The sequence below is a fragment of the Mustelus asterias genome, unplaced genomic scaffold, assembly GCF_964213995.1.
Source record: "Mustelus asterias unplaced genomic scaffold, sMusAst1.hap1.1 HAP1_SCAFFOLD_547, whole genome shotgun sequence".
In the NCBI taxonomy this organism is placed as follows: domain Eukaryota; kingdom Metazoa; phylum Chordata; class Chondrichthyes; order Carcharhiniformes; family Triakidae; genus Mustelus; species Mustelus asterias.
In genome coordinates this window covers 269079-296956 of record NW_027590497.1, presented here as the reverse complement: position 1 = coordinate 296956, position 27878 = coordinate 269079, and the positions used below count along the sequence as shown (strand labels likewise).

At 41.1% G+C, this 27878-nt stretch overlaps 1 protein-coding gene across 1 annotated transcript; it reads left to right on the top strand.

Annotated features, from left to right (window-relative positions):
• LOC144486974 (trimeric intracellular cation channel type B-A-like) lies at positions 1-27071 on the top strand. The gene is made up of 6 exons (XM_078205010.1): positions 1-376; positions 9535-9691; positions 15395-15579; positions 16015-16102; positions 18598-18715; positions 25226-27071. The coding sequence occupies exons 1-6, from the start codon at positions 253-255 to the stop codon at positions 25448-25450; spliced, it is 897 nt and encodes a 298-aa protein (XP_078061136.1). The 5' UTR covers positions 1-252; the 3' UTR covers positions 25451-27071.
• The last annotated feature ends 807 nt before the right edge of the window (positions 27072-27878 follow it).

Sequence of the window (27878 nt, the reverse complement as noted above, 5' to 3'; positions counted from 1 at the left end):
CGCGCCTCCGCTCTCCATTTAAAACACCGAGAGACAGAGAGAGAAAAGAGACTTTACCTCAGGCATCACCGCCTCATCTTCCGCCCTGCAGCCCGGCCGACAGACTTTGAACAGCCACCCGGGTGTAACTAGGGGATTATCGCCGGTAATCCCACACGTCCGCGGTTTCTCTCCCCCTCTGTGTGCGGTCTCCTCACAGCTGGGCTTTCTGTTTCATTATTGTTTTTGGCGTGGGGTTGTTCGGAGTGCAGAATGGACATCGTGTCGACGTTGGGATTGACCAATTTCGTCATGCAGTTTTCCCGGATTTCCATGTACCCCTTCTTTGACATGGCTCACTACACCCTGTCCATCATGAAGCTCAAGGAGCAGCCAGGTGAGGCAGCGCAACGGACAGCCGCGCGCGCGGGGAGGGGGGCTCGCGCAGGTGGACCCACACAGGGGCGTGGCTTTGAGCTGCTGTGACGGGAAGGGGACACCGGCGCATTATTAGCATAAGGGGGCGTGGCTTTGAGGTGCTGGACTTGGGGTCGAGGAACCGGTAAACAATTAGCATAGGGGGTCCGGCTTTGAGCTTTTGAGGGAAGAGGGGAAAACTGCAGACAATTAGCATAGGGGGCGTGGCCGTGAGCTGTGTTGGGATGGGGAACCTGCAGATAATTAGCATCGGGGGCGCGGCTTTGGGCTGCTGTACGTTGGGTTGGGGAGAAGCTACACGCGATTAGCATAGGGGGCGTGGCTTAGCGGTGCTGTGGAGGGAGGGGTACCCGGTAAATAATTAGCATAGGGGGCGTGGTTTTGAGCCGCCGGGTCTGGAGCGTGGGCGCAGGTGGCTGGGAGTTGTTGGAGGCAAAGGGGGCGTGGCTGAACTGGCGACATATGCGTAGGGCTTTTGGGTGGAGCGCTGGCCCCAGGGAGTGGGCGGGGTTGTCAGGAGGCAGCTGCCGCCACGTGTTTTTTGGTTCTCAGTTGGTGAGGGCGGGTTCAGTACTCGGGTTGTAACACTGGGCTGAGCAATGTCCCTTCCCAATCTCACACCCAGCCAGTGCGTAGGGAGCCACTTTAAAACAGTATTTGGAAACAATAAATATGGGATTGGTGCAATGGATTCAGTCGTCAGTTTCCGCAAAAAGAAGCAAAAGTAGAAAATACTGGCAATACTCAGCCGATGAAGCAGCACCTGTGCCAAAATAAACAGACTGAATATTTCACACCTTTCATCAGAACTGAGATGTCAGAGATGTGATAAGTTTTGAGCAAGGGGTGGATGGGTTCAGGGTAAAAAAAAGGTCTCTAATGGGATAGAAAACAGGAGAAACCTTAACTTTGACCAGGTCATCAATCTGAAACACTCCAGATGCATCTTGCCTTGTTGAATATTTCCAGCATTTTTGGTTTTTATTTCAGATTTCTCAAAAAAGAAAGACTTGCTGTTATACTGATACAGATGGTAATTGGTAGAAGCCCGAGGGAGGACTAAGTCTAGGAACAGGTAGCATTTCAGGTGTTCAGTTTAGTCCTAGCTAGAGCATGACCTTCAAGCTCTCACTTATCTCTTGCCAACAAATAGAGTAGGAGAACCTAAGTAATGGCCAGTAATTGCCAAGGAAGAAAAGTTGACGGTTAATGTTTTGTTTCTGTTTGCCTGATAGAAAGTTCTGCATTTCATCAATTTAGTACTGAATCCACTGTATGTGTAGCAGAGCCACATGCATTACAAAGATAAACGCAAAAAACTGCGGATGCTGGAATCTGAAACAAAAACACAAGAATGCTGGAAAATCTCAGCAGGTCTGACAGCAACTGTGGAGAGAATAAAGCCAACTTTTCGAGTCTGGGTGACCCTTCATCAGAGCTTCCAGCATTTTTCTGCTTTTGTTGCATAACAAAGTGTGGCCATGATCAATTCGTGCATTACGTGGGGTCATTTTTGGGTAGATTCATTCTCTCTTTTTATTCCATGCATTTGTAATTTTTTTCGTTCCCAAAAGATGAATAGTGCAGATGTAAAAGTGCCTTTCCTTGTGTCATTTTTAATACAGATGACCTGTGTTAACATAACGGAAGGCAATGACTGATCTTTGTGTAAAGATCTATTGTTGAGAATAAGCCAATCACAGTACATCACATACTTTTAGATCCTAACACTATCATGTTAGCTGTCCTTTAACATTCTTTAATATACTGGACTTCATTGGAATTAAGCTACCCATTATGTATTAGGAAATCTTAAAAGAGAGTTTAAGGCAGTAATTACATTTTCACTAACATTAATAATCCACTGGAGCTTAGCTTTCATGATTTGATTTCATTATAGGATTGCAATTGAATAACTCTGGGCATTTATCTTTATACAGGACCCATGTTCTTAAATATTTAGAATTTATGATATATTTTCTCCTCCATTTGTCATACCCATATCAAACCTTTGAATGGCCAAGACCTGTTTCTGTTAAATCAATTGTGAAATATCAAGGTGCACATTCCAGTGAAGCTCGGAAAGCTCATTCCAGTGGCATCACATCATTGCCACAGGTTTTATAACCAGTGCACACTCCTGTATGATTCAGTAAATGCAGTACAGTACTGAGGGTGTGCTTTGTTGGAGATGTTGATTTTTAGATAAGGTGTTAAACAGGCCCTCTTAGTTAGTGCAATTGGATCTTTTCTATTTGTGGAAGAACAGGGGAATTCTCTCTGCTGCCCTGACCATGTTTATTTGTCAGCCAACATCACAGGAAATAAAGGCTGTGGATGCTGGAATCTGAAGCAAAAACAGAAACTGCTGGAAAATCTCAGCAGGTCTGACAGCATCTATTGGCTCTATTTTCTCTCCACAGATGCTATGATGTGGAGATGCAGGTGCTTGATGAAGGAACAGTGCTCCGAAAGCTCGTGATTCCAAATAAACCTGTTGGACTTTAACCTGGTGTTGTGAGACTTCTTACTGTGTCCACAGATGTTATCAGACCTGCTGAGTTTCTCAAGCATTTTCTGTTTTTGTTATCACAGGAATGAGATGACTTGGTCATTTCACATTGCTGTGTGTGCAGCATTACCTATTTTACAACAGTGAATGTATTTCAAAAGTAGTTTGCTAATTGTATAGCAATCTGGAACCTTCTACAGTGAAAGTTGCAAAGAATGCAAGTTTGGTTATATATATATATATATAACTGTATATTTGTAACAGTGAAGTTGTGGACGTAGACGCTGCTGCAATATGCTGTGAGCAGAATTGATGAAAAGCAATGGGATGTTCCAGGACCATACATGTTCATTTAAAGCAGAAAATGAGAGGGATTGTGTAATTTGGGATAGAAACATAGAAAATAGGATCAGGCTATTAGGTCCTTTTGAGCCTGTTCCACTATTCACTAAGATCATGGCTGATCATCCAACTCAATAACCTGATCCTGCCTTCACCTCCCCCCGCCCCCCCCCCCCCCCCCCCCCCCAATACCCTTTGATCCCCTTCGCCCCAAGTGCTATATCTAATTGCTTCTGTTTTCAAATACTTTCAACTAATTCCACAGGCTGACCATTCTCTGGGTGAAGAAGTTTCTCCTCATCTCTATTCTGAGCGGTCTACCCTGATTCCTCAGACTGAGACCCCTTGTTCTGGACACCCCACCATTGGGAACATCCTTCTTGCATCTACCCTGTCTAATAATGCATAATTATATGTTGCTGATATTTTCCTCTTGAGCATCATTTTTATGTTTCCAGTTTTAGGATTTCTTTCACTCACTAATAAGTTTTATCTGTGTTGATTTTAGTCACTGCACCCATATCCTGGCCTGCCCTGCCCCCAAAGCCAGCTCCTTCATTCTTGAAGTTTCAGTTTTTGAGCTTCCCCCTGCTTTTTATGGTGGCCAAGCCTGACTGGCTCATTGTGGAGACTTCCAAGTTGTGAGAAACCAATTAAGATGAGTGACAGGATTCTGCTTTCCTTGATCTCTTTGCCACATGTGACATGGAGATGCTGATATGCCGGGGAGTTGGAAGCTGGATCTCTCTATCTAACAAGCCAACTTGTTGAAGGCACTTAGCAAGGTTGTGTCTAGGCTGAAATTACTAGATTGGGCAGTCTTTCTAGTGCCTACAGATATATTTCTTAGGAGGGATGTCAGGAGTGGCTTTGCAACTCTGGTGATACATTGGACTCAGTATATGGTTGTCCACTATAGCTAGTCCATAATCTTCTGAAAAACAGAAAATACAAAACTGATTTTGATGGTGCAACAAAACTCCCTGGGTATTCGGCTGTGCTTCTATTTTAGGAAATCATTTGCTGCAGTGGGATGGTATGCAGTTTTTCCTTCAACAGCAACTGGTATCATTTCCAGAATGTACTTTGGGCATGGCCCACCCCAGTCCAACACCGGCATCTCCACATCATGGTTATTTTGAGGCTGCGGATCACTTGACATTTTCAGATGCAAAGTTCAAGGGAGTATTACTGTCGTTATGCAGAGCTCCGTGCATTTTGGGCAACTCAATTTAGGAAAGGAATATGCTGAACTTAGTGAGTTCAGGATGCTACCTGTTTAGAAAGGACCTCTCTCTCGGGAAGAGAGATTGGGTAATCTCAGGTTATGTTTAAGGTTTAGTTCTGGTAGGGGACAGCACGGTGGCACAGTGGTTAGCACTGCTGCTTCACAGTGTCAGGGACCCGGGTTTGATTCCCAGCTTGGGTGACTGTCTGTGTGGAGTCTGCACATTCTCCCCATGGGGAGCTCTGGTTTCCTCCCACAGTCTGAAAGACGTGCTGGTTAGATGCATTGACCCGAACAGGCGCCAAAGTGTGGCTACTAGGAGAATTTCACAGTAACTTCATTGCAGTGTTAATGTAAGCCTGACTTGTAATAAATGAACTTTAACTTTTTTATTTCGACTATTTGTCTATGTTTAAAGACACAATATAAATGCAAGTTTTAAAGTGAGATATTCTCAGTGACACTTATTTTATTATGTTAGATAAATTTAGTCAAGGTATGCATGATCTGAATACTAGGGCTCCCGTAAAGCTTCACTACATGCAATTATTGGTAAATACTCGTATCTTCCCCAGGGTAATATGTCACTGTTGACTATCTGTATGTTTTGTTGGGTGGACAGGAGCTTCTGGTGATGGCATCTTGAGTTTGTGCAGGATGTCCACTGGCTAGAAGATGAAAATCACTTTAGTGAGAGAAATTGGGAAGTAAAGCAGAAGAACTTGTGGTCAGTCTTGCATGATGAAATATTCATTGTGTTTTACTACTGGTCCTGACATGTTCTGTTTATAACACTTGAAGTTTTAAACTGAAGCTATGGTTTTTCACTGGTATTTCTCAACTGAAATGTTCGCTTTACCTCAAAATGCAGCTCCCCATTCCCAATCGGGCAGCCAATGTAAAAGTTCATCTCAACACTTTGTACCCAAATTGGGGCTTACTTATTTAGATTTTACAAGCTGGCCAGGCATCCTTCAGTTCACAGTCACTTTTGTGTGCACTTAATAAATATTCGCCAATTATTCCTGATTTGAATGTGGGTGGCAGCAAGTGAGGTAACTGCAGTAATGATGGCTTGTTCTCTATTAATTTGATATTGAGCAAATGCAGTGTTGCAACAAGATACTAATTTCTATCTTGGATTGTTTTTTTCTGCACTGCAATTGACTACTCAGACCCTGACTCAGTACTGGATCTTCTCTAGGATTATCTGGAACTCTTCTCTCCCACTTCATGTTGTTTTTTAAAATATTTTATTTTGCTGAACTTTCACCTTTGCATATTCCATCCTGTGTGCCCCTCATGCTGCCTGTGAAAATAGGGAAATAATGATTTCAATAATTAATCCAACTAATCCTGATCTGAACTGTGGTATTGTTCCCTGCCCCACATGTTTCTAAAAACACAAACTCTGGACTTTAAAATTCAAGCCTGCAGCCAAGTTGAACTTAATTGACTTTAATTTTTCTATTCAGCCTCAGTGATTACTGCACCGCATTCCTTTTGTTGTCTAATTATCAGAATTTCTTTTATTATGTTGCTATTCTAGTTTAACTGGAATGCCTACTTTGGCCTGTTATTACTTACGCACTCTGCCTGAAAAAATATCAGCGAGTCCGAATCACACTGCAGAAGCCTGTGGGCGGGGCTTAACGCGCCCGAAACTCTGCAGCTCCGATCGGCGCCTCCAACTGCGTGTGCGCACAAAAAAATGACAGAATGCTGCTCCCCTGACCACATCCCTCCCGGACCGGTAATGTCTCCCCCTGCCCCCTCCCCCCCACCCCACAGACATTTTCCCATTCCCTCTGCCACCCAGACCGAATGTGCCCCCCCCGAAACCACCGATCTCGGGCAGAGTGATCTACCCCCCCCACCCCCACCACTTTCCTCCACTGATCTTGGGAAGAGTGGCAGTGGATCCCCCCCCCTTCCCAAACTGATCTCGGGCGAGTGGCAACGGATGTCCCTTCCCACCCCCCCAATCTCAGGCAGAATGGCAGTGGACGGCCCTTTTTCCCCCTCCTTCCCCCAATGATCTCAGGCAGAGTGGCAGCGGACACCCCCCCCCCCCCCCCCCCCACCGATCTCAAGTAGAGAGCCATTGGACGCTCGGTACTTATCTCCTCACTAACTGGAGCGCCCGAATCGGAGTTATATGGAGCATGTCTGTTTCGTGCCGAATCTGGATGGGTGAATGCGGTGGTAAAGGGGGAAGTGCTGGTAAAGTTGGGCGTGCAGCCCATTAAGTCAATTTAAATGCATGCAGATACATTTAAATGGCCGCCGCATCCGTTTTGGGCGCGGTCCCGATCACGGCCATTTTCAAGCCTTGGTAAAAGGCGAACTGGTGTGGAGGCGGGCGCGAATCGCGCTACTCGCCACGTGCCCGACTTTACCAAGTTTTTCCACCTGAAAATTGCCGCAACACACCCAGTGAGTGTGGGGATGGGATAATAAACTGTTATACTCTGGCTACAACCTTATTGGCAAGAGTGGAATTAAACATGGGAAGTTGTTTTGTATGAGTAGAGTGGTTTCTTTCTACTGATTCCTGCTCCTTTTGAATGTATCCCTACATTTGCAGGTACAGTGCTTAACAGGGACTTGAAAGAGAGGATTGCAATTTATTGGGAATGCATTCTGTTGAAAAGTTTTCTTGAGGGGTAAGAGGAGAATATATAAAATGCCATTAACAGAATCCTGATTAGCACAGAAGGTTAGATTTCCATTGCAGCTGAGGATAAATGGAAAACAATTTACTAAATATGCAAAGAAAGTTATGTACAAAATATAAGCAAGGTAAAAATTAGCAGCCTCAGAATAGATGAAAAAAGAAACTGAAGTGGAAATAAGAAAGGATTGAGGAGGAATACAGTAAAACCATTTTGAAAAAAAAGTCATGAGTGGAAATTGGGCACAAAAGATAAAGATTTAACAGATTGAATCATTTTCCAGTTATAACCATATTTAAGGAAGTTGGAATGCTGCAGCATTTTTTTGAAAAGCAGAGTAATTGGTGATAGAATAGTTTACTTAGTGGCTATTTTCCAGCTGTACTTATTAAAGACTAAAATACGATTTGTGTTCTATTTGTATGTCCCTTTTATTTGGGTGTTCTGTAATCTAATGGGAAATATCTTAGTGTCAGTAGATGGCGCTTGGTGCTGCTTAACAAGTGATTAATAAGCTCACCAGTGTCACCAACAGGTCCGTGATAGTGCAGCAGACTGAACTACACTGAAACCTTCTGAACTAGGTACATAAAATTACACTGCAGTTCAAATTTCCGGACTGCTTGATAAGAGTGAACAAGCTAAAGGGGTTAAAAAGTCAAAGGTTAATGTATGGTCAATGAGTTTTCTGTTGCAAACTTCCACTTTGAAACTTTGCTGTGATTATCAATACATTCCTGTATGACAGCAAGCTACATTATATTTGCATGACATAAAATTTACCACCTCATACAGTGAGGTAATGCAGTTAGTGGTTCTTTGCTACTAATGCACTTCAGGTTGGAGAGCTACCTGAAATTCAAATTGCTTTGCTGGAAAAGACTAACTTACAAGATGCCAAAGCACCTAAAGAAGGCCCATGATGATTTAGTTTTGCATTTTTGACTTCTGAATCAGAGACAGCAGCCAATCCTCATCTAATTAAGGAGTTGAGGGTCTCTTTGGTTTTACAATCTCACATTTTACATATTCCTTTATTTTATTGGGCATAGAAAAATTATGGTGGAAATATGTGACAACTTGGCTCCAACTAATTTTCTTGGGCAACAAAATGTCCTTTAAAGTTCAGTTGAGATATTCAAAATTTTACAATGCTTTGGCTGTTGCTTAATCAATCTCTAAAACAGTTACAACATCAAATCTTTGCTTTGTAGTAAATGCATGTATGGGATGGGGAGATGCCTTTTTGTGGTATAAGAAAGGGAAGAACGTTGGGGTAACAATGTTTTAAAGGAGTTTCATCACCACCATTGTTTACTCTTGCTCCACATGGACGATTAAATGCTCTGCAGGACAGGTAAACTCTGGAATTGACCAAAAGTAATGCACCATTTAGTTAATATGTTTATGTACTAGTTTCACAGTTAAGTAAAAATGTAGCCATTGATAGTAACTTTTTTAAAGAGAAGTTTGAAAAGCAATAGCACAGTCTGAAGGAAGGAAGTGGACAACTGTGTAGTAATATAATGGTTTGAATTTTCTGAACTTCCCAATATTGATATAAAAGAGAGGTGCTGAACACTAGAAAGTGCTGAAAGAGGAATTTCCTCACCACACCAGATAGAACAAAATAGCAATTCTTTTTAGAACTTAAACTTTGTAGTAATGCGAGTTTACTTTCAGTATTAGAAAAACTCATCTCGTAACAATTGTGACATTGGTTGGTTAACAGGTATTTTGAGTTTTTGTAAATCTTGAATAAAAATCTCCTACCTTTGGTTGTTGGGGTTCTAAGTACAGTGAGTTTTAGTGCCGAATTGCTCAGAATATCTCTGATTTATCTGACTCGGGCCTCAAAGGTAGCTTGTCAGAAATGTAAAACTTTAATATTAATGTAATAAGGTACTCTTCAATCCGTGAGCTTGGGTAAAGAGCATTACGGAGACAGAATAGAGTAAGTGTTCTTCTACACCTGACTGTGGCTTACTTTACCTTGAAGCTGGGTGTCAAAAATTGAAGTTTTTTATTCATTGACGCAGACATCTATCATGTTGACATCTCACATTCCATTGAAGTTACGGTGAGGACATTTGTATTCTTGCAGTAAATTCTAACGTTATTCACCAGTACACAAATCACAATTCTGTATTTATAAATTTATTTGTGTAAACATTAAAGTGTTTCCAAATATCGCTGGACATATGACTATTGCATTTTTTTGCCATCATAAGCATAGACAGTTATAGAAATTAATTCTAAGATCAATAATCATTGAAACAGACTACTTTGATTGAAATATGTTTATGATTTGCTATTTAAGCCTATTCTTAAAAGTATTGTTTCAATATTCCATGTTTCAGGAGCAGTAGATGTAGCTCATCGCAGTCCAGTTGCGTGTTGGTTCAGTGGTATGCTTTGCTGCTTTGGTGGAGCAATTCTGGCATCTGTGCTTCTAGGTGAACCTCCCATTGAACCTTTCACAAACAACAGAAATATAGTACTGGCTTCCGTAATTTGGTAAGTGTGGAAAACAAACATATAATGACTATTAGTGGCTTTCAACATTTAAAAAAAAAAATAAAGCGGCCATGTGGCCATCTCTTCTGTGCTGGCTTTCTGAAAGAATTGTCTATTAATCCCTATTGCCTGCCATTTTAATATTTCTGCTGCCGGAGCTTTACACCTTGCACTCATCAGGACAACACGAGGATGACAGATTTCAAACAGTTACAATATCTTACACCACAGAAGAAAAGGGATGCTAACTCGTTGGCAAGTCCATTCTGATTGGTCAAGGCATTGCCATGGAGAAAGCAAATAGGCTGCCCAAGCTTTTGGGTATTTCAAAAAAGGCGCATGGCTTGAATATATTGATATTGTGCACAGAGAAAAGGTCCCTGTATATAATGCATGTCACTTGCATATGAAAAGCTTGACTGGTTACCTTTAAATTGGTTGTTATTGCAGTGCACTCTAGGTTGTCCATCTAGTGCTGTCCAATATAACAGTAGATGTTTAGTTTTTGATTTTGCAAGCATGGGCTGGTTGAATATGGTCTGCACTCTGCCTATTACAAAGAGCCAGAGGAACACAGTGCTTGATTCTACTGTCTGCTTACCACCAGTGCTGGTGCAATGCCTGGTTTGTAGGCCACGCTGCCCAAAGGATGGGTACTGAGTGACCAGGGATATTCACTGACTATGTGATTGACAGTCTGATGTACAATATATGGACTATATAGGGACTTGCTGATACATGAAACATGATAGAGAAAGCTATTGGAATGCTGAAATATCAATCGCAGTCCGTATAATTCTGGAGAAATACTGCAGTAGTTAGCAGATAGGGTTTTGAGGTTCTTGATGGTACCCAGTGGAACATGGCCATTATGATGGGACAGCCCATGCAAGCACCTGATAGACAAGACTATGAGGTGGGAGAAGAGGAAGGGAAAGAGCAATGTAGACAAACCCTTACTGTCTAGGCTGTGAAGAACTCATCTGAGTGTGATATTGGTAACTGCAACCCCAATTTCCACATTCACCAACAGTTCTGCACCTTGTTTTCCATCTGTTATTAAACATCCCATTGTTTGTTTGGCCACAATACTAAAACACTATATCCAAATTTATAAATGAAACCAGTCCATGTTGTATATTAAAAATAAGCTACCTTTTTTCATTCCCTTAGTGCCTATCTTCATGGCTAGGCAGTGCTACCCCAATGGCTATGGAAGGCTGCTGACTTTAAATGGAGGAGACTGCCGATGGCTTTGGAGGGTGTCCTTGGACAGCTTGATCTAGAAGGCCCAACTACAGACTGCACAGTCTGGGCTTATGGCTGAGGCCAGGGCATTCGTAGCATGATAGTGGTGGGGAATGAATGCTGCCTTTGGGTGTGGAAAGCAAGTTCATGCTCCACGGAACCACTGATGGTGCCTCAGTAAATTCTAGTAATCTGTTAGAAGGCAGATTGCTGTGTCACCCTGCAAGTCCCTTTGCACACTGCAATCTATAGCCATGATGGCAGCTAGCTGACCTTGTATGGGGGCAAGCTGACATGTGTGACAGCAGTCTCAGCTTCCGCTGCATCTCTCGGACCTTGGGTGATTGATGATTGTGCTGCATTAGAAGCTTCTACGTCAGCCTTCTGATGTTACGTTATAGTTGCGTCTATTGAGTGTGTGAATGGAATTGGTCCTGCTTCAATGCTGGAAAGGATAGATCCAGGCTATGTCTGCTGCCTTGTGCCAATATGGTGCTGGACTCTTCCATACACCTTGACATTGACCACAGGCTTTCTGGCAGGCTTCCCAGTGCACCAAACATTTTGTTGTACACGTCCATCTTTTTCAGTAGGTTTCCACATTGTAATTCTCATCTGAATCCTCTTCAGCAGAGCTTGTGTGCAAACTTACCTTCTGGTCTTTTCCCCTTCCCCACCAGTTCCAGCCGACTTGTGCCTGGTGTCCTCCCATGTGCATATCTTGTCTCCATGTTACCCTATAAATTACATGCAGAATCAATATCTGAGACGGTGGCTGTGCTTGTGAAATCGAGTGATGGTGTATCTTCTTCTTTGTTGTCTTGGTGCTCTTGCTCTGCTTGGCCAAGTTGCAGTTTTTTGGTATCTGAAAGGGAAAAGAGTAAGGTGTGATGAAGGGAGAGCTGCACGCTTATATCGCCTGCAGCTCCTAAATCAGAAGTGAGCACGGAATGTGGGAATGGGGATTAGTTGTGAGGATGTGGTCATCTTCAATGGATGGCCATATTCAGGCACGTGACTGTGTAGGTTTACTCTGGTTGTGTGCTATCTTGTCCTGCAGGAGAAAGGGAAGTGTGTCCATGAGTGTGATGTAATGTGGGTGATGTGGCTGTCATGGTTGAATAGTTGGCAGTGTGTGTGCAAACCTTTGTGATGTGGTGTGAGTCTTGCAGCAATGCAAAATGAAGGTGAGGTAAAAAATATGACTGTTTAGGTATGAAGCCTGATTGATAGAGATTGTTGGTAGGTGAGTGTGGTATCTGAGGTTAGTGCTACAGTTGGTAGGATGTGACATTCAAGGGTGCATTCACTAACTTTGACCACTTGTGAGATTATTGAACTTTGTCATGCTGTATACAAGCACAGCAGGATGAGATGGCACAACTCCACCACTGTCCGGAGAATTTAATTACAGTGTGACAGCTTCTATTATAACCGTGGGCATGGAAGTTTATAGTGGGGAAAAAAGTTGAAACAAAGTGCCTGTTTATTTAAGATTTTGCAGGCCATGTATATTCCCTCTTTATTAACTCTCAGTTCTATAATACATCTACTATCTGCTACATCTACTAATTTATTTTCCTTCTGAAATCTACGACAGTTGTTTTTACCATGCTTCTATTTTTGTGTCAGTTGTAAGTTTTGATATTGTGGCGGTTAGCTCAGCCCAGAAAGTATCTGCTCACCACTACTGTTTCCTGTCCTCTAAACCAAATTCCTATGCACTCTCATTGATACTGTGCACCTTAATGTTGTCAACAAGCATACCATGTGCAACCATATCAAACAGCTTATTAAAGAAAACGTTCCGGTATACATTTGTTTTGACTTTGCTTTGGATATGTGGGAGACCAGGAACGTTCCTAGGACCAGTATGTATGCAGGAAATGTCTCCAGCTGCAGGAAGGGAATAGGTGACCACTAGGCTGAGCAAGAGGAAAGAGGACTAGGCAGGGAATGCAGGAATCTCCTGTGCTATTCCCCTGCAAAACAAATGTACTATTGAGGGGAATGGCCTCGTAGGATAACAGCAGTAGACAAATTCTTAGCACCAAGGTTGGCGGAGCAGACTCGATAGGCCGAATGGTCTAATTCTGCTCCAATATCTTATGGTCTATAAATGGGGGTAAATTGAGAGAGGTGAATACTCAGCGAGAACTTGGTGTCCTTGTGCATCAGCCCCTGAATGTAAGTGCACAGATATAGCAGGCAGTAAAGAAGGCAAATGGTATGTTGGCCTTCATAGTGAGAGGATCGGAGTATAGGAACAAGGATGATTTACTGCAATTGTATAGGGTGTTGGTGAGGCCATACCTGGAGTATTATGTGCAATTTAGGTGTCCTTATCTGAAAAAGGATGTCCTTGATATAGAGGGAGTGCAGAGAAGGTTGATTTCTGGGATGAAAGGACTGTCGTATTAGGAGAGACTTAAATTGATTAGGATTGTATTGATTGGAGTTAAGAAGAATGAGAGGGGATCTCATAGAAACTTATAAAATTATAACCGGAATAGACAGGGTAGATTCCGAAAGAACGTTCCTGATGGTTGGGGAGTCCAGAACTAGGTGTCATGTCATAGTTTGAAGATAAGGGTTTAGGACTAGGGTGAGGTGAGGAGAAATTTCTTCACCCAGAGAGTGGTGACTGTGTGGAATTCACGACCACTGAAAGTAGTTGAGGCCAAAACATTGTGTGATTTCAAGAAGAAATTAGATATAGCTCTTGGGGTGAAAGGGATATGGGGGAAGGTGGGGTCAAGGTATTGAATTTGATGATCAGCCATGATCATAATGAATGGCGGAGCAGTGCCAAAGGGCCTACTCCTGCTTCTATTTTCTATGTATATCTTCTTGGATTCAGTGGTATGAGCTGCTCCTGCTATTGGGCTAGGCATCTGGAGTTGACTCATACTGAGAACTTTCTTCCATCTTGCACAACCTCCATAATAGTCTTTTTCTGTTTCCTCTTTGTCTACCCTGTTGGCTTATTTCCTGCATTTACTGGTGGGTATCTTGTAGCATTAGATTGGTTCCTGAGGAGTGAGCAATAAGTGAGATCACACTGGACTCTGCTCCTTCAAAAGATGATTTTGCCTTTAGCTTTACTGCTATTTTGGTAGCGCAGTATTTTTTTCTCGTAATTGTAATTTCCTTAACTTCTCAAAGGTTAAATTTTGAATTTTTTTTATTGTGAGAAGGGACCTTTTTTAAAAAAAATGTTTTCAGCCATTTATGCTAAATTTAATCATTAGGTGGATTTTACATTCCCATATCAGGTGCTCTGCTTCTCCCCACGCTGTTGAAACATTTGGAATGATGGTGTTGTGTCAGCAGCATAATGTCATCACACCAGTCTCCCAAATATGGAGGCATGCGAGTGGGGACATTGGCAGCCTGTCTGTCATTTTCGAATCACTAATGAGCTGTCATTATTAAGCTTCTAACCCAATCATCTAAAATTTTCATTGCCCACTGCATTTTTCAGGCATTAGATGAGCAAAGGGTTGGGAGTCTTTTACGGCAGCTATAACGAGACAGCACAAGGGTGGTAGAAAAGGGCTACCAGTGGGACCATGATTGAATATACCAGAGATTCTGCTGGGAAAGCTGGCATTAAGACTGAAACTGTGAGCATGGGGCCTTTACCGACTTCCTGTTCATCGCCGTACTGCTCTGACATGTGACATCCTGGCCTGCAGTGCCCCTGTTTTCCCCCACCCCCGACCTCCATTCCTCTAATTAGCCCCTTCCTGTTGAACAGCCACTATTCGTCCAGCCATCACTTAATTAAACAAACAGAGATGGTGGAGAGAATTCCACTTCCCTCACCCCACTGAGAAACATGAAACCTAGTCCCATGTCTTTATGGTGGACACAGATGTTTACACCTGAAGCAGGCTATTAGTACATGTCAGATATTTATTGCTGCTATTATTTAGCAGAGAAGAAACATTTAGGATTTGTTTTACCTGTTCAGCCAGAGTATTTGAAGAGTATTTGTACAATTCCTATTTGGATGGATTCTCAATTTTGTTACCCAGTATTATCTCTCTGATTGGTTTTATGATAAATACCATGAAATATAGCCATTACCTTTCATCTGAAGGATACGTTCCAGCTGCATTCCAGTATGCCTGATTTCAGCATGTTTTTTTTAATGAAACTGTTATTAAGCAGACAATCAACAAATAATTACCTGAATTGTTTAGAAACTGAATATACTGAGAACTTGTAATATTATGACTGACATGGGGAAACTGCTGTCCAAGACGAACACATGACACTTCGTCCAGGTATCAAAGGGTGGCCAGTTCTTGTGGATTTGAAACCCAGTATGAATGACACCATGTCGCCAAAAAAAAGTGAAAAATGTTATCAGATTTGAGTTTTGCAGTAAATTTTTAACTGCCGACACATTGTGCTGTGCTCATCCCTTTATTTTTTCAATATTTTTAGGTATTTGATATTCTACTGTCCATATGACAAGTTCTACAAATGCTGCAATTTTATGCCATCCAAGTTATTTATAGCCGGAATGAAAGAAGTGACAAGAGCCCGCAAAATTGTTGGAGGTGTAGTAGATGCTCACAGCCGCTACAGAAATGGCTGGCTTGCCGTGATTGCTGTTGGATGGGCTAAAGGTAAGTGGGCTGTCTCATTCTTGGTTTCCATCACGTCAGATCTGAATTTTTTTATTTCTTTCTAGGGTTTTTGTTTTTGCCTTTCATTTCTGAAAGCACTTTTTGTCTTGAGAACTGTTCAACTGGCACCAGTGGCATTCCTCCAACCTGATAAAAATCCGGAGAAGGAATTCCAGCTACTTTTATTTCTCCCATCCCTCCCTTTACCTGCAAAGTGCACTACCAGCTGTGCCACCAGGAAACACGTTGTTGAGTAAGTCGGGGTGGGGTGGGATGGGATTTCATTGCAAAATAAAATGTGGTGGGTGATTGTTTTGGCCGTTTTGAATTAATTGCCTGTTATTATCACTACTGTCACTTTCGGATAGAGCTTATTTTTTAAGAAGAAAAATCTGTTTCCAATTTATAGTGTGTACAAAATTTCTCTTTCCACAGGTGCTGGTTCTGGGCTGATAGCTAATTTTGAGCAACTAGTGCGGGGTGTCTGGATACCTGAGAGAAATGAATTGCTGAGAATGTCCTAGTACGTAATGGTTTTAAAATTGCATTGAATTTGTTCTAAGTGGTTCGAAACTGAGGTAAAGATGAAAAATCATGTCGGAATCTTTGGTTGCCTTTTATCACTTTGGACCTTATTGCCCTTTGTAATGTTTTTTTTCCATAGTTGGCAGTACTTAATGAAGCATCTGATAATGACTCAATTGTGGCAGTACAATTTTATTGAAAATCCATTACTTGTGGGATTTTTAAAAAGAAAATTATAGTGATCTGAAGTAACTCACTGAAAAAGGTTTCACCAAGAGCCAAATAACCCTAAATTCATGTACAGGATCAATTAATGCCAAGCCCTCAATAACAAAGATCTCTAACACTTGCATTACAAGTTATTTATTTTCCCTTCCTCATTTCTTCAATCTTTTCAAACAAATGGAATACCCTGTACTCCTGCAATGAGAAAACAGTATTAAGATTTTTTTTAAATCATGGAGCAACACCTTTCTTGTACTGATGTAGTTGAAGCAGATCAGTATTTTTTTCATAAGTTGCAAAGTTTTTGTGCTTTTTTAAATTTAACCATTCCCTTTTTCAAGGCTCCCTGTTACAGCTTTATAGTTTATTTATTAGTGTCACAAGTGGGCTTGCATTAACACTGCAATAAAGTTACTGTGAAAATCCCGAGTTGCCACACTCCGGCGCCTGTTCGGGTACACTGAGGAAGAATTTAGCACGGCCAATGCACCTAACCAGCACATCTTTGGACTGTGGGAGGAAACCTACGCAGACACGGGGAGAATGTGCAGACAGTGACCGAAGCCAGGAATCGGACCAGGGTCCCTGGTGCTGAGAGGCAGCAGTGCTTGAACCACTATGCCACCGTGCAGCTTGCTCCATTGTAGCTTAACCAACCAAGATAGATTGTAGCTAATGCTGGCTCTAAGTTATCAATCTTGCACTGCCCCACTAATCCCTTCAGTGAGCGCTGTATTTCATTGTCATACTACTTTTGGAGCCTGGTGAAACTTAAGAGTGTGAAATAACTTAGTTGCCGGAAAATTACTCTGGTTGTAGGAATTTTAAAGATGATTTCCCCCTCCATCCCCCAAACCGATCCGACGTTGAACATAGTTTTAGTAAAGCACGTTTTCTCATTTTGTGTTCCTTCCACTGAAAAGTATCACTTGGTTGATGAGCCGTTAATATAAGTTGATATTTTGACAATTGAGACAACACATCAGGTAAGAATTTTATTCAAAAAGGGTGAGGAAATTGTACAGGAGCATATAATAACACAATTTGGTATGGAAAGCTTGAGCTTATTTTATGTTTTGGACCAGTGTAGAGGGTTTCTGCTGACCTGGGAGAGCATGCATGTTTCTGCTAAACATTTTTTTTCTCATCTTGGTATTTATTAGTGTCACAAGTGGGCTTACATTAACACTGCAATGAAGTTACTGTGAAAATCCCCCAGTCGCGCCACACCGGCCACATTCTTTAATGATGCCATGTTCACTGCTTTAGAGATTTAATTCCTCAGAATCCTATGGTCAATTTTTATTACTGATATAACACTTTTTCCATGTAGACTTTTCAACAGAGTAAGAATATTAATGACTTACCAAGTGATCAGTTTCATTCTTTGAAAGAAGTTGAGCAACCATTCACAAAGGGCCCTGCCAATCCACTCTGCTTTTTCACCTACTGACCCAGTGTAGCTTTGAGATGTTTTGTGAATTGAGTTCTTGTGCAAATACTGTATTCTTTGGCTTAAGGGCCCAGTGCAATGAATAATGGGATGATGCTCTCATAACAAAATTCTTAAAAAGACCAGTCCTAGATGATATCCCTCTCCTTTGTTTCTGACCAATCCCCAGATGTCAGCAATTCCCATTTGTAAGTGGGCACTGAAGCTCAATCTAAGGCTCAGGAAGATTGCATCAACAGTGGACAATCTTAAAGTAATAAATTGGGATTGTTGTGCTGCACATCAATCTCATCATTGCATGATAACTCAATGTTGCCATCATTCTTGTGCTGAAGAAGGGAAAGTTAGCTGGGCTGCTGCTAAATGCACGCTTGTCAATGTCGACAGTGCCTCGACAAGGTCTGTGATAAACTCTCAAAGACTAGCAAAGACCCATTCCCTGCAAACAAAAGGAATATGTTCAAGCCTTGTGCCTTTTTGGAATTACCTGTAGCTTGGGTTGCTTATTGTTCCCAGTTCTTATTTTCTCTATGGCTACATCATGGCCAGAGTTAACTTGCCAACTAGCCCTTTTCTCCTGTAGTATAAATTGTTGTGATCATTTGAAAATTGGCATTCTTGTGTTTCTCCTGATGAGTGCAAGATGAAAAGCTTCAGCAACATGCCTCACTTTTCAACAATTTTAAATTGAATATGCAGTGTAACCAAGTTGGTCAAAAGGAAAAGTTATCTCTGGTTTGTCCTCTTTTGTGGAGTCACTCTGGAAGAGGTTTTACCTTTTTTGATGTATACTAATTATCCTGTTTCTGTTACAGTGGAACAAAGGTAACTCTGATAGGAGCTGTACTCTTTACTTTTCAACAGATGAATTATCTGCCTATTACCAGACACAACCTGATCTTTTTGTACACTATGTTTGTAGTTTCCACAGAGGTATGTCGATGTAATTAAACTTGTGATTTTGCTATAGTTGTTTAAATTTGTCTTTTGAAAAATAAATAGGGAGTAATAGAGATGTAAGTAATGCCTTTTATTTAATTTCTGTGGGACCATTTAACACTTTTCTTCTCTGTAGCAATTGCAAGTTCATTGAGTCTGTATTGTACTGTCTGACGTTATGTATTCTCTAACATTTTTACAGATAGGAAACTAGCAAATTTATTATGATGTCAGACAGGTGTTAATTTTTATTGCACCTCTGGTGCAGATAGTGCCTGCTGAATTTGTGTTTGCTTAAATCTTCTATAGACAGAAATTATTTGAATCTTGATTGCTACAAAAAAGTTAGATCTGTCCCTACTTTATTTAATCTAAAATTTCAATGTTCCTGAAAATTTTAGAATATTGAGCATTTCTACATTTTATGTTTCATGTCTGCATTCTTCTTCCTCCCAAGTCTGAGCCTTTATCCTACCACTTCTGGCACTGCACGTCCTAAATGAGCAACAACTTTATAAATAACCAAAGGAGTATTCAATTGACCACAGAATAAATGGCTCTTGTGTAGTTAATGTTGGTGAATTTATTATCATAGAAAGTGCCCATGATCCAAATGGTGTTGAATTTTGAGGAGTAAAGGATTACATGTTAGCTTTAATCGTATGGCTCTTTAGGCAAAATAATGTCATACAGTTTCTATGATGACAAACTGAAATGGGCCTGGAGGTACAGCATTTTGTACATTTGCAGCCCATTTGAACGTTTTTCAGATTTGATGCAGGTAGTTCAGATGTAATAAATGCTGAAATGACCTGTCTGTTCAGAACTTATAGCTATGCTGCCATGATGGGGCATTCTGTCTCTCATTAATTCTGTTCATTGGCAGCCTCCACTTTCAAATATCCTTTGAAAGTAAAGACTATGGTATGAAAAAGGATTATTCCAAGTTGTGGGTGCTGTCCTCTACCTCTGTTACTCCCCATGTATGCTTCCCTATAAATGCCTTGGTGCCTTGAAAGCACAAGAATAGAATGTAAGGGGAAAATGGGAGATATTTTTCCCCCCTGTTTGGTGGCTTCAACTGAATTTTATTTGAAATGCTGCCAGGTGAAGATGAACATTTTTCCGAAGCTTCACCAGTGTTAAGCTTTTGAAAAGATTGATCCTGCTAGGTTGAGGGTTTGGGAATGGCAGGGAGGAGGAAAGAGTTAAGTTTGCCCGTTTAAACAAATTACATTGAAGGATTTCTCTTGAAGTTGGTGCAATTCCTAGAACAACAAAATACCTAATTGAAACACACTGGTGAGTCACCATTTATCGATGACAACAATGAGTATAAAACCTAACTATTTTGATACCACTGGTGTAGCACTTCCAGCTTGGAATGTACCTTTTCTGTGCTCTAGCTAGTCTGGCAGGATTGTGAGATGAAAGAACATGCTTGATTTAAGGGAAGGCTTGTAGGAAGACTTAAACAGCCAAGGTGAAAACTAAGCCTCTTTAGATGTTTGGTAATTGTGTTAATTTGTACATGTTTTGATGTGTACTTGGCTTTGTTCATTCCCTCATCATATTTGTATAATGCTAGAAATAAAACATCAAGTATTCATAATCTGATCTAGTCACATTATCCTTGAGGATAAATAACAAATTGAAAGTTAAGTATTTCCATGCATTTGTTGATCCCAGTGTTTTCTAAATTTCACAAGGGACAATTTTTGAAAGGTTACATTCCTGGGTGTTTGATCAGGATATTCTTTTAAAAAAAATCATTTTCCAAAGAGCAAACACATTCCTATTTCAAATCCATCAGATATTCCACTTTGACTTGGATCACTTGAATAAGGGATCAAAACGGGGTCCTCCACCTTGATGTGTTTTCCTCTTGGCCCCAACAAATCCTTGCACTACATTAAATAAAATGCTTCAGTGGGATATTCTGATCTCGTTTCTTGACTATTCCTTCTGCTGCTTTGCATATCCTGCTGTATGCGCAAACTCTAAATACATGATTTGACCTTTTGACAGAGTGTTTTAAAGAATAGAACCTTGAGATTGGTGTTGCTCATAGCGATTTGGAGGTTGTGCTCTTGTATTGCTGGGGTGCATATTTCTGCTGTAAGGAGTGGAAAGGGTGATATTTTCAGACACACTGAACTAAGTGCATGTTTTTTTTTTACCCAGTACAGATAAATGTGTTTTTTTAACAAATACTAGTTATGTTGAACAAAACCAATCTGCAAGAATCATGAAGTGTGGCTCAGGACAATTTTGGCCGAGTTTAATTGTCAAGTGATTTTGTTTTTTGTGATCGCTTACTCATTGCTAACGATTCATAAAAACGATATTAACTGAAGCCTTCAATACAATCGTTCTCTATTTGTTTCATGATCTGTTGCTGTGTTTTGAATCATTTCATTTATGTGACAAAAATGAATTTTTGAATAACTTATTAAATCTGGGTGTCAGAGTCACACAGTACAGACGAGGCCCTTCAGCCCATCGAGTCTGCACTGACAAAACTACACTAAATTTACATTAATCCCGCTTTCCTGAAATTGGCCCATAGCCTTTAATCTTATGATATTTCAAGTGCTTATCCATGCAAAGGTTGTGCCAGGCAGTGCATTCCAGATTCCCAAATCTGAAATTTCCATCCTCAAATTCCCTCCAAACCTCTGCTCGTCACCTTAAAATGATGCCCCCTCGTTATTGACCCTTCAACTAAGGAGATCAGCTGCTTCCTGTCCATACCACTCAATCTTATACAGCTCAATCAGGTTCCCCTCCACCTTCTCTACTCTAAAAGAAAACAACCCAAGCATATCCAGCCTCTTTGTAACTCCAATGCTCCATCTTAGGCAATATCCTGGTGAAGCTTCTCTGCACTCTCTCCAGTGCAATCACATCCTTACTATAGTAAGGTGATCAGAACTGCACACAGTTCCCAAGCTGTGGCATAACCAAAGGTTTATACAGCTGTAACAAACTCCCTGCTTTTATAATGTATGATGTGGAGATGCCGGCGTTGGACTGGGGTAAGCACAGTAAGAAGTCTCACAACACCAGGTTAAAGTCCAACAGGTTTATTTGGTAGCAAATACCATAAGCTTTCGGAGCGTGCTGCTCCTTCGTCAGATGGAGTGGTCTCTGTTCTCCAACAGTGCACAGACACAGAAATCAAGTTACAGAATACTAATTAGAATGCAAATCTCTACAGCCAGCCAGGTATAATATAATATAATGTATAATATAATATAATGTATGCCATAATGTATAATATAATGTATGCCATAACCGATAAAGGCAAGTGTCCCATATGCCTTTTTCAGAGCACAAGGGACCCAGGTTCGATTCCGGCCTTGGGCGACTGTGGAATTTGCACATTCTCCCCATTCTGCATGGGTTTCCTCCATCAGTCCAAAGATGTGCAAATTAGATGGATTGATCATACTAAATTGCCCCTCAGTGTCCAAAGATGTGTGGGTTAGGTGGATTAGCCATGGTAAATGCATGGGGTTACAGGAATAGGGCAGGCAGGGGCTAGAACCATAGAAAATTACAGCTCAGAAACAGGCCTTTTGGCCCTTCTTGTCTGTGCTGAACCATTTTTTGCCTAGTCCCACTGACCTGCACTTGGACCATATCCCTCCACACCCCTCTCATCCATGAACCTGTCCAAGTTTTTCTTAAATGTTAAAAGTGACCCCGCATTTACCACTTTATCCGGCAGCTCATTCCACACTCTCACCACTCTCTGCGTGAAGAAGCCCCCCCTAATATTCCCTTTAAACTTTTCTTCTTTCACCCTTAACCCATGCCCTCTGGTTTTTTTCTCCCCGAGCCTCAGTGGAAAAAGCCTGCTTGCATTCACTCTATCTATACCCATCAAAATCTTATACACCTCTATCAAATCTCCCCTCATTCTTCTACGCTCCAGGGAATAAAGTCCCAACCTATTCAATCTCTCTCTGTAACTCAGCTTCTCAAGTCCCGGCAACATCCTTGTGAACCTTCTCTGCACTCTTTCAACCTTATTTACATCCTTCCTGTAACTAGGTGACCAAAACTGTACACAATACTCTAAATTCGGCCTCACCAATGCCTTATATAACCTTACCATAACACTCCAACTTTTATACTCGATACTCCGATTTATAAAGGCCAATGTACCAAAGGCACTCTTTACGACCCTATCCACCTGTGACGTCACTTTTAGGGAATTCTGTACCTGTATTCCCAGATCCCTCTGTTCAACTGCACTCTTCAGAGTCCTACCATTTACTCTGTACGTTCTACTTTGGTTTGTCCTTCCAAAGTGCAATTTCTGCCTTAAATTCCATTTGCCATTTTTCAGCCCATTTTTCTAGTTGGTCCAAATCCCTCTGCAAGCTTTGAAAACCTTCCTCACTGTCCACTACACCTCCAATCTTTGTATCATCAGCAAATTTGCTGATCCAATGTACCACATTATCATCCAGATCATTGATATAGATGACAAACAACAATGGACCCAACACCGATCCCTGCGGCACACCACTAGTCACAGGCCTCCACTCAGAGAAGCAATCCTCCACAACCACTCTCTGGCTTCTTCCATTGAGAAGTCTCACAACACCAGGTTAAAGTCCAACAGGTTTATTTGGTCGCAAATACCATAAGCTTTCGGAGCAGAGCTCCTTCGTCAGATGGAGTGGATATCTGTTTTTCTTCCATTGAGCCAAGAAGCCTCTCTATTCTTTCTGATCCAGTCCTGAATATTCCAAGGCATCCAGGGTTTTCTGGGCTTGTTGCTCCTACATTTCACCTAAAGGAAACAGGTTGGGCCTGTACTCTATCCATTTCCTTTTTGAAAGCCCTCCACTGCTTTGCTGTAGATTTTCCCACAAGAAGCTGTTCCCAGTCTACTTTGGCCAGATCCTGCCTTATATTAAGATCTGCCTTCCCCAATTCAAAACCAGTTTTTACTGTCCATCTTTTTCCTTTTCTATAAAGAAACTTAAATCGTACTGTGTCACTATCACCAAAATGTTCCCCCACTGCCACCTTGCGCACCTATCCGGCTTTGTTCCCCAGAATTAGATCCAGCACTGCACCATCCCTTGTTGGACCTTTTACATATTGGTGTAAAAGCTTTCCTGAATACACCCTTTTAAATTATGGCTACCCCAATTAATGTTGAGGAAGTATTATTTTTACACACCTCAGTGAATTGTCTGCATATCTGCTCCTCTATTGCCTGCTGACTGTTTGGGGACCTATAATACACTCTCAGCAATGACTGTCCCCTTTTTCATTCCTAAGATCTACCCACAAAGCCTCATTTGAAGGCCCTTCCAAGATGTTGTCCCTCCTTACTGCAGTAACTGACTCCTTAATAATGCAACACCATCTCCACTTTTACACCCACCCCTGTTCTGCCTGGAGATCCCACACCCGGGAATGTTGAGTTGTCAGTCCTGCCCCTCCTTCAACCACGACTCTTTAATGGCAATAATGTCACAATTCTCTGTGTCAATCTACACCCTTGAACACAGTCTTACCTAAAATACTCCTAGCATTAAAGTAGAGGCCATCCAGCCTCACCTTACTCCCTTGGAACTCAAAATGGCTGAACTCCCTCTTTCTTGGTTCCTTTACAACAGTATGCTGTGTCCCTAATGTACTAAATGCTCTGTGTCCCTCTGCCGAATTAGTTTAAACCAGTCCAAAGATGTGCGGGTTAGGTTGATTGGCCATGCTAAAAATTGCCCTTGGTGTCCTGAGATGCGTAGGTTAGAGGGATTAGTGGGTGGATATGGGGGTAGGGCCTGGGTGGGATTGTGGTCGGTGCAGACTCGATGGGCCGAATGGCCTCTTTCTGTACTGTAGGGTTTCTATGATTTCTTCCCAACAGCACTAGCAAACCCATCTACAAGGATGATGGTCCCATTCTAGTTCAGGTGCAGACTGCCCTGCTTGCACATACCTTATCTTCCCCAGAAATGGTCCCAGTGATCCAGGAATCTAAAACCCTCCCTGCTGCACTGACTCTTGAGCCACAGATTTATCTGCCCTATTCTCCTATATCTGTACTTGCTAGCACGTGCTTCTCAGCTAACAGTACAGTGTCGTGTAACAATTGACACTAACTGCTATTAACAGTTCAGTAAATTCTGTAATTAACATTTAAGCACATTTTATTTTCTCCCTTTTTAGTACATCTGCAACATTTTGAAACTTTCTAAATTATTGTTCATATTCGGAGTTTGCCTCTTGTAAAGTATTTTTACTTACAGTAGTGTTAATGGCAACTTCTTTATCTGTCAGCTCTGACCTCAATACTAAAATAAACTTTTTTTGATTTGGAGAATTTATTTACCAGGCCATGGTACATTTGAAAGCTGCTAATTTGAGTTGCATGAACATGTATTTTTTTTTGTAGATTGCTATTTTGCTTGTATTCTTTTGGCATTGTTCAGGCTGCTCTGTACAATTTGGCAAATATATCATTTTGTATTTTAGGTTGCAATGGTGCTCTTTAACATTCATCATTCCCCCTTTGCACCTATGGAAGTTGCATTGTACCATATGGCATTTAGTTGGCAGTCCACTTCCACTGAATCACATTTTGAAGCAGAAGCTTCTGATAAAGGGGAATCATTGGGGGAACAGTGCCCTGCCTCCTTGGGTGCAACTGCTGAAGAAAGTGAAAGTATCAAAAGGAGGAGGACCAAGAAGGCCGACTAAGATACTCGTCCAGAATTGCAAGATCCTCAAAGTTTATCTTTCTGTTCCAGTGAAAGCATTCGGGTGAGGTTTGAAATTGAGAAACTCTTGAGGCACAAATCGTCATCTGCAAAATATAACGTACTGATGTGCCGCAAAGTCCTGCAGAGTTCGAGTAGACATAAAACAGACTGAAGTTATTGGAATAACATATTGACTCTTGTTAGTGCTTTTTTTTTACAATGTTACTCTGGGTTTAAGTGGGAAGTGCCTGCGCACAACATTTGGGGATCCTTTAGTGTCAAAAAAAAGGTGCTGTAATTTAGTATTTATAAGATTAAAATATTGTTTCAAAAATTGTGACAAATTTATGGAAATCCTTATGTAATTATTCCTGTTTTTAAATCTTCCATGTGCCAGAATATATTGAAATTGTACATTCCACAATGCACAATTTCAATGATCTTTTTTGCTAAATGATTGGAAAAACAAACCTTAAGCTCTGGTAAGTAAAGGCTAGTCCCAACTGAGACTTGAATTTGAGAGCCAGCTCTGACATTCCAGATTCCTGTTGGCAATCTGTACTCAATTGCTGGTGAAAGAAGGTAATACAGCTTGGATTAACATTACTGTCTCATTTCTTTCGATGTTCTAGCTAATAAAATATTCGGAAGACCATCTCTTCCTGGTGGTGAATGTGATTGGAGGGTGGTGGGGGTAACTTGGACAGGTACTGACGTATTTACTCGTACTTATTCAGGTTATATAGTTATGTTTAAACAATATATTTGAGATACTGTTCTTCCTGCTGTCAGTGGTTTGTTCACTGATATCCAAAGTGGACTGTCAGTCACTGCAGCCCTGTTGATCTTATCCTTCCTTCATAATTCATTTGGAAAGAAATAAAATAATTTTTAGCCATAACATTTACAGCCTGGTCAAACTGGTCTTTTCAGTACTGATTTTCTAATAGAGGATCTATTTTTGTTTGAATTTGTGTACTGTAAACATAGGAATTCACTTTAACTGCAAATATAAGTTCTGTGCATAGAATATGGAACTGTTTTCATACACTTTGTCCTTTTTCACTAGCACTGGTTAATTTTTTTCTGGCACATTTCTTTCTTTGCTGTTTAAAGGTGTACCATTTTACAAATGTTTTTCAAACCTTGTGGTTGTATTTGCAAAAAAAGCAATGAAGGAAAAATGAGGTAGACAAAAATTACTTTATAGTGTATTTTCAGATAGGTTTCTGGAAAACTTCCATCCTCGATTATGATGCAAGAGAATATCTGAATGTATTCTTAGTGCTTGATTTTATATATTCCATTGTGAAATAATACCCAATGGTTGCTTGCTCGACATCAGAATCCAGAATGGACTAAAACCACGTGCTACCAGGAGTTACGCCTTGCCGAGATGAGCAAGAAATTGAGTGATGGTTGGGGCAATCTCTGGTACACATTGGAGTGGGGGAACGATTGGAACATGCCATCACATTCTGTGTACACCTGATTGATAACCCAGAAATTATAAAAGTGATCAGGTTAATAGTGACTTGAATGTAACAACTTTCTTTGATCCATATGCACTAATTTTAATATGTTTTGCTGAAGGATATGCAAATAAAAGTTCAAATTTCCTTTAAGTGTTGTTCAGCTATTTAAGATGCTACTACCTCATTCTCATGTCTTGTCTTTGTTGTGGAGTAAATTTACTCCAGATTGTATTTGTGCTACTGAATCTGAAGACTGTAGGAATAGGTGTCAGCCATACAGCACCTCGTGTCTGCTCAGCTATTTAACTAGATCATGGCTGATCTTCTTCCATTTTCCTGCACCACCCTCACATCACATGTAGTCTTTAATATCTAGAAATCTATTCATCTCTGTCTTGAACATACTCAATGATTGAGTTTCTGCTGGTCTACCTAGGGTAATGTAGACCAGAAATTGGTAACAGTGCCTGTATAAAACAGGTGCACTTGCCAAATCAGTTTATCCTGGCAGAAGTAAGCTTTAAAGGAGTTTGCTGATCTCTGGAGACCAAAAGGTTCCTACCTGACGTGAAGGCAGAATTGAATCTCCTTTTGTTGGAAAAGATAGGTTGGGAGCAACAGTATATGCAATTTCATTTTAGGAAGCTGTAACTCACCCTCTCCATGATAGACAACAGTACCTGTATCCCATCTCCAATACATGCAGGGCTTTGTTAGTGGTTGTCAAAGGACAAATAGATCTAATTTTGTTTGCTACTCTGGCTCCTTCCTGGTTCATAACTAATAATGCAGGGATTTCCAGCTATCATGCATTCTGTTCCTTCATTCACTGGGCCATTGGTTGCTTCACAAAATTGCATTTCATTCATTTTGGTGTGACATAAATACATGAATGTTTACAGCACAGAAGGAGGCCATTTGGTCCATCGTGTTTATACCGCTCAACAAACA

Bases quoted from the DNA above. Each gene is read 5' to 3' on its own strand.
- LOC144486974 (XM_078205010.1), top strand. From the start codon at position 253: ATGGACATCGTGTCGACGTTGGGATTGACCAATTTCGTCATGCAGTTT. The intron at 9,692-15,394 runs GTAAGTGTGGAA...CAATATTTTTAG, and splicing joins GTACTGGCTTCCGTAATTTG to GTATTTGATATTCTACTGTC. The intron at 16,103-18,597 runs GTACGTAATGGT...TTTCTGTTACAG, and splicing joins GAATTGCTGAGAATGTCCTA to TGGAACAAAGGTAACTCTGA.